The following is a 12,117-nucleotide window of genomic DNA, read 5'->3' on the forward strand; positions in this document are numbered from 1 at the left end:
ACATTAAAAAATTTTTTTATTGTAGTAGAGATTCAGGTATCTCCAGCTACCTGGGTCTCCTACTTCTACTTTGAACTCAACTCTGGTCCACCTATCTACATCTGCCCGACATGCAAAAATAAGAATCGCCAACCATCACGACTCAGTTCTCGGCACTAGATATATAACAAATGACTTCAAATGTACAAACCTATACCTTCATACAAAGATTACAGCTCACAATGGACATGTGGCTGCCCTATGGCCAACACTTCCCGAGTCATTTAGTACACTTCACCTGAACATTTTACAATTAAACATAAACAGCACTCAAAACAAAATAACACAACTCCAAAATATAATCAACAAACACAAAATAAACATTGCACTCATTTGAGAGACGAAAATGAACAAAAGGAGAGTTACAGTGTGATCGTAGGTGGATGTAAAAGATCCCACAGTGACCTTCTGAAGAATAGGTGAGTTATCACCGGTAATAATAATGATAATAATAATAATAATAATACCATTCCTTTCATGCTGTAAAGGCACATCGGGCTGCCAAGGCAGTTTCATTGGTAAGGAGTGCAGTCCTCAATGGGTCACCACTCCAATATAGGTTACCCCAAATGGTCATTACCCCAGTGCACAGGTACTCATTTTGCCAAGCTCAGAAGGATGACAGGCTGAGTCAATCCCACCTGGTGTTAATTCAACAGTTCGCTGGGGCTCAAACTCAGGACCCTAAGGTCACAAGCCAGCCACCTTAACTGTGAAGCCAACACCAGGCTTCAGTTATTGCTGGTACCCTGAACAAATTACAAATTCCTGTCCAACTACCACTGCGAGGACAAAGGCAATACCACCTTATGCAATCCTTGGTAAAAAAGAGAGAACAAAGATACGAGAGCGAGAGTGAACCAGAGAGTTAGTGTCAAAGCCACCCAATGCTCGCCTGTTTATACATTTATCGTTTTTAAAAGAGTAGTCTAATAATATTTTTTACAAAGCATTGCAGTGAAGTCCGATCCAAATAATTTTAAAGCAATATATGTATTTGTATATTGAAATCAGTAAAAAATAGTGTGGTAGATAAAAACATGAGAAAGGAAAAAACTTCAACGTTGATGTGCTACAAAAAAGTTAAGCTCAAAACAGGTCAAAAATTTAAAACATTTGAAATGATTTTTTAATTTCAATGACACCACATCAATAATATACCCCAAAGGAACCTCCATGCCAAATATCAGCATCCTCGAACACATATTAAATGAATGGCAAGCTTCTAAATAACTTGCACCAAAAACTTTAACGTTGATGTGCTACAAAAAAGTTAAGTTCAAAACAGGTCAAAAATTTGAAACATTTGAAATTATTTTTTAATTTCAACTTCACTACATCAATAATATACCCCAAAGGAACCTCCATGCCAAATAATCAGCATCCCAGTACACATATTAAATGAATGGCAAGCTTCTAAAAAATAACTTGTTGCAAAAATTTAACGTTGATGTGCTACAAAAAAGTTAAGTTCAAAACAGGTCAAAAATTTAAAACATTTGAAATTATTTTTTAATTTCAATGACACCACATCAATAATATTCCCCAAAGGAACCTCCGTGCCAAATATCAGCATCCTCGAACACATATTAAATGAATGGCAAGCTTCTAAATAACTTGCACCAAAAACTTTAACGTTGATGTGCTACAAAAAAGTTAAGTTCAAAACAGGTCAAAAATTTAAAACATTTGAAATTATTTTTTAATTTCAACTTCACTACATCAATAATATACCCCAAAGGAACCTCCATGCCAAATAATCAGCATCCCAGTACACATATTAAATGAATGGCAAGCTTCTAAAAAATAACTTGAACCAAAAATTTAATGTTGATGTGCGACAAAAAAGTTAAGTTCAAAACAGGTCAAAAATTTAAAACATTTGAAATTATTTTTTTTATTTCAACTTCACGACATCAATAATATACCCCAAAGGAACCTCCATGCCAAATAATCAGCATCCCAGTACACATATTAAATGAATGGCAAGCTTCTAAAAAATAACTTGTACCAAAAATTTAATGTTGATGTGCGACAAAAAAGTTAAGTTCAAAACAGGTCAAAAATTTAAAACATTTGAAATTATTTTTTAATTTCAACTTCACGACATCAATAATATACCCCAAAGGAACCTCCATGCCAAATATTAGCATCCTTGTACACATATTAAATGAATAGCAAGCTTCTAAATAACTTGCACCAAAAACTTTAACATTTTCATGCTCACGCTGACCCTGACGCTCACGCCGGGGGGGGGGGGGGAGGGGTATCGCTATAGCTCTCTGTTCTTCGAACAGGCGAGCTAATGAGAGACGTCATGGCTGTGTTTTCATCTTGAGTTTGTGTCTGAGCTCCTTCAACACAGCCACGACTAACTAGATCTGAACATGATGTTGGGATACCTGTGGAGTGTGGAGTACTTGTGCAGGCAGGTCCATGTCATAATAGTAACATTTTGTGTCTGTCTGTCTGTCTGTCTGTCTGTCTGACCGCGATACATTTGGTCATGACTTATCCAATCTCAACCAAACTTACCAGGGGAACAGAGAGCCACACGCCAACGGTTGGAACGATTTCATTGGCACCACCACCACCTCTCTCGAGTGAGTTTCCCACTTTGGACGAACTCAGTGTTCAGGTGTACAAATGACTCATCGTGAGGTTTGGGGGTCTCACAGCTTCCAGAAGTAAAAATTATTAGAACCACAAATTATTCAGTCAATTCTATCCAACGTATGGTTATCTTTTCAAACAGTCAGTAACTGTTGTTTAACACGACACTGAACGAAATTTGGAAGAAACCTGATGTTCTTGAGGCATTCCATGCTTATTACTTTCCGCAAAGATTAACGGACCAGAACAGTCTCAACTTGCTCGGCCTTTTCTAGATAGGCCCAGGACCGGATTAACCACTAGGCCCGTGAGGCCCGGGCCTTGGCCTACGAAGACCTCAATCAGGCCCTGGATAGGCCGCAATGATCTTTAACTAATAAAGGTGCTTAAATGAGTCTCTACCCATCAATGATGGATACCATTGCCTGTATAATTTTTCTGGCCATCAGATTATATCGGGACTGTACATATGGATTGCTTCGAACTTATATATTCGAGCCTCATAATGTCTGATTTATTCCGGCCACGTCTTCATGTGTGATGTGGATAACAATTTCGAGTCAACCGATTATGGCTGTAATACCACTTCAACAATGACATTATCCTTATCAAGCGACGTACCCCATTGGGAGTTGATGACGTGTGCCAGGTTTCAATTTTTTTTCGTTCAGCAGTTTCAGAGATGTCCATTTTTTTCTTTAATCCAATATGGCCACCATACCATTTGACCGATGACATCAGAGTTATCAATACAATATTCTTCATGGGGAGTCCCTCTTATTGGTTCACTAGCGCCAGCCAGAGTGACCACAATATTCATTATGTCTGTCTGTCTGTCTGTCTGTGTGTGTGTCTGTCTGTCCAGAGCATAACTCCGTGCGCTTTGCTCCGATCTTGATGAAACTTGGTTATGTGTTCGATATCAATGTCTAGTTGTGTTTTACTGGATGAGGGCGTGGCTACGCCCATTGTGGGCGGAGCCACGCCACAAAATAGCCATTTTTAGGGGGTAGTCAGATTAAAAATCTATCTTCTCCTCGGGAATTGACTGAGTGGAATGGGTTCTTCTGTATTTGAATAGCAAAATGAATTATCCAAAACTTGTCGTTATCCGATTTTCATTTTCGTCCCAAGTTCAAGGTCACAAGGTCAAAAACTTAGAAAATTGCGAATTTTGACATAAAAATCATACGACCGCCCAAACTTTGAGAGCTTGGATGACAATATTTTTTACGCATAATCTTGAGGTCATTCCCCACCTAAAGTCTTGAAACCATTTTGCTCTATCTCGAACACCTTGCCTGTGGCATCCCCTTCAAGTTTGTTTTTACGCTGATTTCATCAAAGTATGGATAATCCGAGGAGTGCGAAATGCCATATAGCCGATATGACGTTATATTGTTCCTGGAATGTTCCACAGGAAGTTTTGCACCAAAATCATAATCCTTGACCTTTGACCTTTAAAGGTCAAATTTTCAAAATTGTGGGAATCGAACCGGGTTTTCGACTTTCTTCGACGAACTAACTCCAATAAGCGATAGCACGTATCCTCTTTCCTTATTTTAACGTCCACAACATTGTTTTGTGACCTTTAAAGGTTATGCAAAGGTCAAATTTTGAAATTTGTTGAACAAAACCGGGTTTTTTACATTTTGCAACTAATAACCTGTCACTCGTACCACATCATGTTGATCATTTTTATAACTTGGTCAAACATTATCACATTGTCTCATCCTTGAGTTCTGAAACAATCTACATCGTCAAATACCGCTCGTGAACCATCATCGTCTTCAGACTTGTTATTTTAAAGTTTCACATTGATCGGACAAGCCGTTACAGAGAAAAAACATTTTTAAAGCGAAAATGTATAGACCCGGAGACGTACAGACATACGGACAAACAGACAAGGCCGTTGCAATAGTCTCACTTCCCCTTCAGCGGGAGACCGACTAAAATGGCTCTCGGTAGAGCGCATACCTCTGCCAGGGTGAATAGTTTACATTTTGTATTCCACCGATAGGCCGGATCTGCATCTGCACCTGAACCCAAACCGAATCGGTTTGCTCTTGCTACCTAACCAACTCATACACCAAGTTTGGTCATAACTCGTCCACAACCTTTTGAAATGTCGTGAAATATATCGTTTTTGGCCCCATCTCTCAATAATATGCCTGGTGTTGGCTTAATGGTTCGGGTGGTGGGCTTTTTGGATCCTCAGGTCCTGAGTTCAAATCCTGCTCAGCTGTTGAATTAATACCAGGTGGGGTTGACTCTGCCTGTCATCCTTCCGAGGTCAGCAAAATGAGTGCCAGCATGCTGGTATACTCTGTCGGAGTGGCGACCCATCCAGGATTGTGTCCAATAGCCAAGGAGACTGCTGAGGCAGCACCAATGCTCTGCACAGAGTATGGTCTCAATCTCCTCCTCCTCTCAATAATGAAGAATCACTTTTAAGAATTCTCGAATCCAGATTCAGATCCGAATCTTCACCAAAATCGAATCGATTCGTCCTTGCCACACACCCAACTTGTCCACTAAGTTTTGTCCAAATCCATCCATAACTTTTTGAGATATCCAGCTCACTGACAGACAGGTGCGAAAACATAACCTCCTGTCCACCTTTGGTGGCACAGCTCATATCATGGCCGAGTCGAAAGCATCAGAGGATAAGTGAGTGTGAAAATGTACAATTCAGGCGAAAAGGACTTTGAATACAATCGTAACTCAACCAATGTACATATTATGCACATCCTCATGATCACCTCAAGTCAAGCCCTGCATGAGCAAATACAAGCAACCATAGGTTGGCAACAATTGCGCAGGCTTGATGGGCCGAATGGGCTTCTGTGTTGAATTCCTTATGAGGGACTCATCGTATTGTGTAGGCCGTAGTATCGTCGGACATATTTTAGATCCTTCGACCATCGTCGGCCTGCTGTAAAAAAAATTAAAGGTGAATTTTTGTTCACAGAAACGCACAAATTTTTTTATTAAACCTTCAGAATCCCTCCCTCATCCATTGCTGTGCACGTAGGTCACCAGAAAACCCAGGCCTTCAAAAACATCTGTTCACCACCTCTTATCATCCCCCATCCAAATGCGTGATCTTTTCTACCCCCGTTAATCCACCTCCTTCAAATTCCCTGCTTTCCTTCCTGAAAGTTCCTGTAGTGTCCATCTTGTATTCCGCGTGTTTCTCTCCCCATCCCTCTCCCTTCCACAGATCTCCTCATGTCTCCGTTCCCCACCGTTTTGTCCCTCCCACTCCCTCCCCTCTTATCTCATGTCCCTCTCACTGTGCGTTGTGCGTTCGCTCTCATATGAGCCTCGACAAGGTATACAAAAAAAAAACCAAAGAAATACGAAGGGGACTCTCCACCGAAGATGGAAGTCGCCATCCTTTTCGGATACGTTGGGCGGACATGTTGTTCCAGCGTTTTGCAGCTTGGATTTTTGTGTCAGAATTCCGTCCCAAAGCCATGACATGACTGGGCCCAACACAACTGTCTTTATGGGTGTTACTACACCCTCCCCGCCCCGTACTCGTCCTTTCAGCATTTCATCGAATATATCGTTCACTGAATTAACTCTCGTACCAGAGGGAATACCTCGGTCCTTGGTGACGTCACCAAATATTTACACGTCAATTTTCCAAATACCATAGTCTACTGATATGAGTACGCAACTTGTGTTTTGGGAAACAAAGTTATTTGGAGATATTTTATCAAGGTGGTGGTACACTTGGTATTTCCTTTAAGAGTGGAAATGACAGAACTCGAGGGTGCAACAGTGGACTTCCAGTAATTTATATCAACAAGGAACTTTGGTGCAGGAGGAGGCCATTGAGGCCATTGGGCCCATCATATCCCTCCACTATACACCAAAACCCCGTCATGCGTAAACTGCCAACAAACAAGTCCTGCCACTGGCATTATCTTCTTACCCCGCTATCTCAGATGCATCTCGGTACCTGTGCAATTCCAATTTAACCCTTTCTACCACTACCTTTCCAGGGAGACCATTTAATGCATTCACAGCTCTGTCTGAAACAACAACTTCCTTATTACTGCCAGAACTGTCCTCATTTAAAAAAAATCTCAGGCTATGGTCCGTGGTCCATCACTGTCTATTCTGCTGAGAAATTCTTCTGCATATATTTTGTTTATACACTTAACTATTTTAATCTCTATCAGAACCCCAAGTAAACGCTTCCTTTTCTCAAGTAGAAAGTCCTGTCTCTTCCAACCGCTCGTCAAAACTTAGTCCAGCGAGGCCCAGGATCAATCTAATTGCTTTGGGATGAACGCTCTCCACGATAGCTATGTATCCTTCCTCAGAATGCGGTGACAAAACTGTACACAATATTCCAGAAGAGGCCGAACTAAATTCCACGTGATAACACCTCTTTTGGGTTGGCATGATGGACTAGAGTTACGCACACTCGCCTCTAAGCTGTCTAGCCTGGGTTTGAATCCTGATTCAGCTATAAACCATCATCCTGGTGTTTCACCGGCAGGGCGATTCACCAATGCGTGTGTCGCCCCCGGGTGGACGTTAAAATGGGCGTCCCCTCTGTCAGCATTTGTAGGTGGACGTTTAAGATCCCACGGTGTTCTTCGTGAAGAGTTGCTGAACTGCCTGGTGTTGGCTTGATGGTCAAGGTGGCTGGCTTGAGATATTATGGTCTCAAGTTCAAGTTCCTGTCCCTGCCGTTGAAATAACACCAGAGGGGTTGACTCAGTCTGTCATCCTTTTGAGGTCGGTGCATCAACGGCACAGCCACACTTCCAGAAAATGATGCAACCAGCAGCCAAAGGCTGCATACGAAACAACAACAGTAGTTAAACTATCACAAGCCCCCTGAACAAATTTCTGTCCGAAAGAGCAGAGGACATTGCATCAGTGGCACAGTTGCATCCTCAGCCTTGTGCCTCTATGAATACAACCGAATACCTTCTTACCTTTACTTATGGTTACCTGGCATTCTCTAGTCTGGTTCCTCTCCCACCTCCACCCCCAGATCCTTCTTCTATGTGACACACTCCAAGACTGTCCCTTCCAACGTGTGATCTCTATTCTCACCTATCCCCAGCACCTTGCAAGTTCTTGCGTGAGGAATTCAGAAGCAGCGTAGTTTGTCAAAGTCCTCCATGCTGGTTCTGTGATCACATTTGCCTGGAAAACGTTATTTTTCAGCTGCGGGTTCATTTTTAATCCAAGGAACTCCAACACAGACGCCATCAAAACCTACACTACCATTGACAACTTATGGTTGTTTGTCCATGCTCGATCCCTTTTAAATGCCGAGCGTCAAGCAATTTTTAAAGTCTTTAGTGAGACTCGGCTGGGGTTCGAATCACCGAACTCCCAGACTCAGAGCAGATGCTCCAACGAGTCTGTCTGATGGACTCGTTTGGATTAAAGTTACGGACGAGCAAACAGCTACATCTTAAATATCCCACTTTTAATTTTTTTTTATTGCCACTGGACAACTTGTACAAAACTTCAAGTCAAACTCGCTCTGCGATGGTTGTGGAGGGGCAGGGGATCTTCTTCCCTAAACCAGTAGTTTCCTTTCGCAAAACATCCAAACTCCTTCCACTCCAATGATTAAAAACAAAGAATCAATAACAAAAAGTGCACCAAAAGCATTCGGAACAAGCATTTCCCCGATGATGTCTCGTGCTTCGATGACCTCAATGTATTTACATTTTCACCGAATCCACTTTTAAAGCACTCGTTTCATCACAGCAAGAGCAGTTTGAAATTATTCTCGTTCACGCTCGAGTTCCAAACATTATACTTCGGTCTTTTTAAACTTTATCAAGAGGCACATATTTATACCATTCCTGAAAACAATGACAAAGTACAGTGCCAAAACGAAGTCCATTGGAACACTTTTACCGCTGGATAACCAAGCAGTTTCATTCCAGTAAAGTACGTTTGGCGATAGGTCAACTTGTCTACAACTAGAATTGAACCACCTCACAATCATTAACAAACACCGTCCCAGATTCTCTTGGACCCATCATGAGCTTCCGCCATCCAGGTTCATGTGATGATTGCAGGTGCACCCTTCCCCCCCCCTTTTAGTGCGAGTCATAGGTACTCCCACAGTTGTCCAGACCTCAACACCTCTTTCCTTCTCAATCTGCTAAACCCACATTGCCCTCCTATAATCGGACCTACTGTTACATTCTAACACCACACTCCTTTCAACTCGATCGTGAAAAGACAATGTGTGTGTGTGTGTCTGTGTGTGTGTTGTTGGTTATCTCCATATGCGAGTTTCAGAAGGTGGAACGGAGTCCTCCCAGGTATCAAAGTATCCACCTCCATATGTGCATGCATGTCCTGCCAAATTGAGGCCCAATGCATGCACACACCCAATCATATAGGTATTAGCAACTTGTGTTAGATGAGCGTTTCAAACCCAATGTCCTCTTGATCACATGATCAAGACAAAACCGTTAATGCAAAAAGTAATTCAAACCAAAACAACAAAAAATGCACTCGGATAGAACAGTGTCCTTTGCGAGGAGTAGGCAAGCCATTGTGGGCACCCTAAACAGAAGTACAAGGAATAACAAATACAGGTGTAAATCAGTTTCATCCCACGTTATGATGAATAAGTGCCGTAGTTCACCACACAACCATGGAATGTTACCACGGCGGAGGCGGGGAGGTCTGTGCGAGGGTCAGGCCTTGGTTAAGCGAGCCCTGTACGCCACCATTTTGCAGATTCCGCACTAATCACCCCGTGGTAGTCTTATCTTTCTTCTCACACTGGGGTTGCTTCAAACATTAAAAAGAAATTATACAAAAACGTGTATTATATAACAAGTTTTTCATTCCATTGTGTGTGAACCACTCATCATGGTCGATTGTTATTCAGCATTGATCTCATGAGATCTAAAACTAGCAGATGACGAATCCAGTTTCTGGCTGAAAACAAGCAAACCAACAAACAACCAAAAAACAACAAAAGGAGGGATACTTTTTCATCCTCTCTCCATTTCTGATCAATCACGACCTGTTGAGTGATAGTCAATGGTCAAATGGATTTATGAACACAAGAAGAACCATTCCTTGGAAAATATCCTGGGGAGTAGGGGAGGGTATGGGTGGGGGGGGGGTTGCCTCAGGAGTTTGTGGGGGTTGGACGAGGATGGGGGCAAATGAGAAAGACAGAAAAAGATTGACAGAGACAATTGAGTGAGTAAGAGGAAAAGGATAAAGAGAAGAGCCAAAGAAGAATAGGTAAATGAAGATTGTGGCTCGAGTTAAAGGCAGTGAGAGGTGGTCCAGTCATCAGTCGTGAACACTTTGACTGCCAGATTCCGCCTCTGTCGAAGAATCATGTGAACTGCCCTGAGGATGCGACCCGAGTGACGACGACGATGAAGATGAAGATGTTGAAGACCTTAGGCTCATGCTTGTGCTGTCAGGCAGCTGCGCAGTCTCATTGCTTGATTCTCCATGCCAAGAAATGTCATTTGCGGGTTCTGTGCTGGAAGGAGACTGGTCAGAATCAACAATACTGGCCTGTGGTAGGAAAGGGCATGTGGGAGTTGGAGAGATTATTTTAAAAAGCCAAGAGGATACAAAGAAGCAAACTATATATATATATATTTATTTTTTTTTCCAAACTGGCAGCTTACCTGAAATCAAGAGAACATTTTCCATTTAACAGCAAACTACAGATCACTTCGTCCAAGCATTGACTCGTAAGTCGACCCAAAAGTTCCCTTCAGCTGGAGTGATAAAGCACAATTTTGTACAGATATCGAGGCTCATTGAAGATATCGAGCAACAGAGGGCAATGGATCAAAACAAAATGGGGTTAAATGGGAAAACAGTGGTACAACAATTCGTCCTTGTCACACACCCAACCTGTCCACTAAATTGTGTCCGAATCTGTCCATAGCAATTTGCGATATCCTGCTCACAGACAGACAAACAAGGGTGAAAACATAACTAACGTCCACCTTCAGTGGCAGAAGGAACAAGCAACGGATGGACGACAGCTCAAAGGGTGGGAACAGGGTTTCAACAGGTGTAGTAAAGCTCATCGGTAGAAATGGGAGACGCCATGAAGTGGCAGTAGGCAGCAGACTTGAAAATCCCCCTCTAGGTATCGCTGTCCGATATATTCCCTTTTCTTATCGTCTCCTTCCTCATCTCCCACCCAACTTCTCCCATTTCCTCCACCAACCATACCCTTCATTTTATCTGCTATCCTTCCCTTTTAACACACTAAACTAATCATACCTACCCACCGACTTCCTTTCCTCCAAGCCAGTCGACACAAATATAGAGATCGTCCCAAATCGGGCCACTGATTGATGCAATGGTTCACATTTCATTATAGGATGCGATCCAAAAGCCTCCAGCCTCTCTGTGGTCCAATTCCCAAAAATATTTCCCATTTATATTATACATATTTATTGCTGGATGTATGCTTATTGTGGAGGCATGACATAACCACGAGTGGAAGATGCCAAAAATTGTCCCACATTCAAAACCAGAGCAATTGACAATGCAGAGCCTCGCCGTGGTATATAGCTGACAGTAGTTCTGAGGACCAATGCAGACTTGCTCACTCACTCAATGGATGACACAGCATGGCTATCTTGGAGATAATCCACATTCAAGGTGTTAAATAAATGTATGGTTACATTCGGGCTGCCAGGAGAACCGAGATGTATACACACTCACTTTTGAGGTGTCTATGCCTGTGTTCAAATCTCGATCCAACTATAAACTGTCATCCTGGTGTCTCGTATTCAGGGTGAGGCATCATTGTGCGCGCCGACACTCGGATGGACATTAAACTGGGTGTCCCGTCCGTTGGCATTGGTTGGTGGACATTAAATATCCCATGGTGTCCTTCACAAGTAGGCAACGAGCCATCTTGGCCACCCCAAAGAAATTCCAAATTCCTGCCCGAACCTACACAGGGCATTACATCAGTGGCGCAGCTTTGCTCTGCAAAAAAAATGATGATATTCACAGGAGCTACATAATAAAGAAAAGATGGTTAAATTAGATGTATAAACTTTGTCAAATTGTGCATAAGGCCACCTGTGTGCATAAGTGGAGCCTGTCGGGATTGTAACGCACCTGAGACCACAGGGTTTGACACAAAGTTTCCGATTTAACCATAATAAGTGGAGAAACCGATTACAGATTCTGTGCTGCATTTGTGACACGCTTGTCAATTTCATTATCGAAATAAAAAAAGTCTATAAAGAGCTTTTAACTGCATAGCGTCACATTGCGTGGATCTGAGAATAAACAAACTATTGTATATTAAAGTGGATCTCCACGCGCATTCACACATTGACACAGCGACCAATTACAATAGGCTCTCTAGTCCCTCAGAAACAGGCGAGACAACAAAAAACTGCCCCCCATCAAACTACAGATTGGTTTCAAGTATTCACCAACTATGTGTTATGAAAG

The 12,117-nt window shown here is 42.2% G+C and overlaps 1 protein-coding gene across 4 annotated transcripts in view; it reads right to left on the minus strand.

The window, feature by feature from the left end:
- Window positions 1-8,110: 8,110 nt before the first annotated feature.
- The window catches only part of PDXDC1 (pyridoxal dependent decarboxylase domain containing 1), a 100,671-nt gene continuing 96,664 nt past the window's right edge, over window positions 8,111-12,117 (minus strand). For all 4 annotated transcript variants that reach the window (XM_085860781.1, XM_085860782.1, XM_085860784.1 and 1 more), the window contains one exon: window positions 8,111-10,197. In XM_085860781.1, coding sequence (XP_085716907.1) covers window positions 9,964-10,197 — 234 coding nt within the window. In that variant the 3' untranslated portion in view covers window positions 8,111-9,963. The remainder of the gene's footprint in view (window positions 10,198-12,117) is intronic.

This window comes from Eptatretus burgeri, chromosome 17 (genome assembly GCF_056783735.1).
Source record: "Eptatretus burgeri isolate ZD-2024b chromosome 17, Ebu_testis_v1, whole genome shotgun sequence".
Taxonomy (NCBI): domain Eukaryota; kingdom Metazoa; phylum Chordata; class Myxini; order Myxiniformes; family Myxinidae; genus Eptatretus; species Eptatretus burgeri.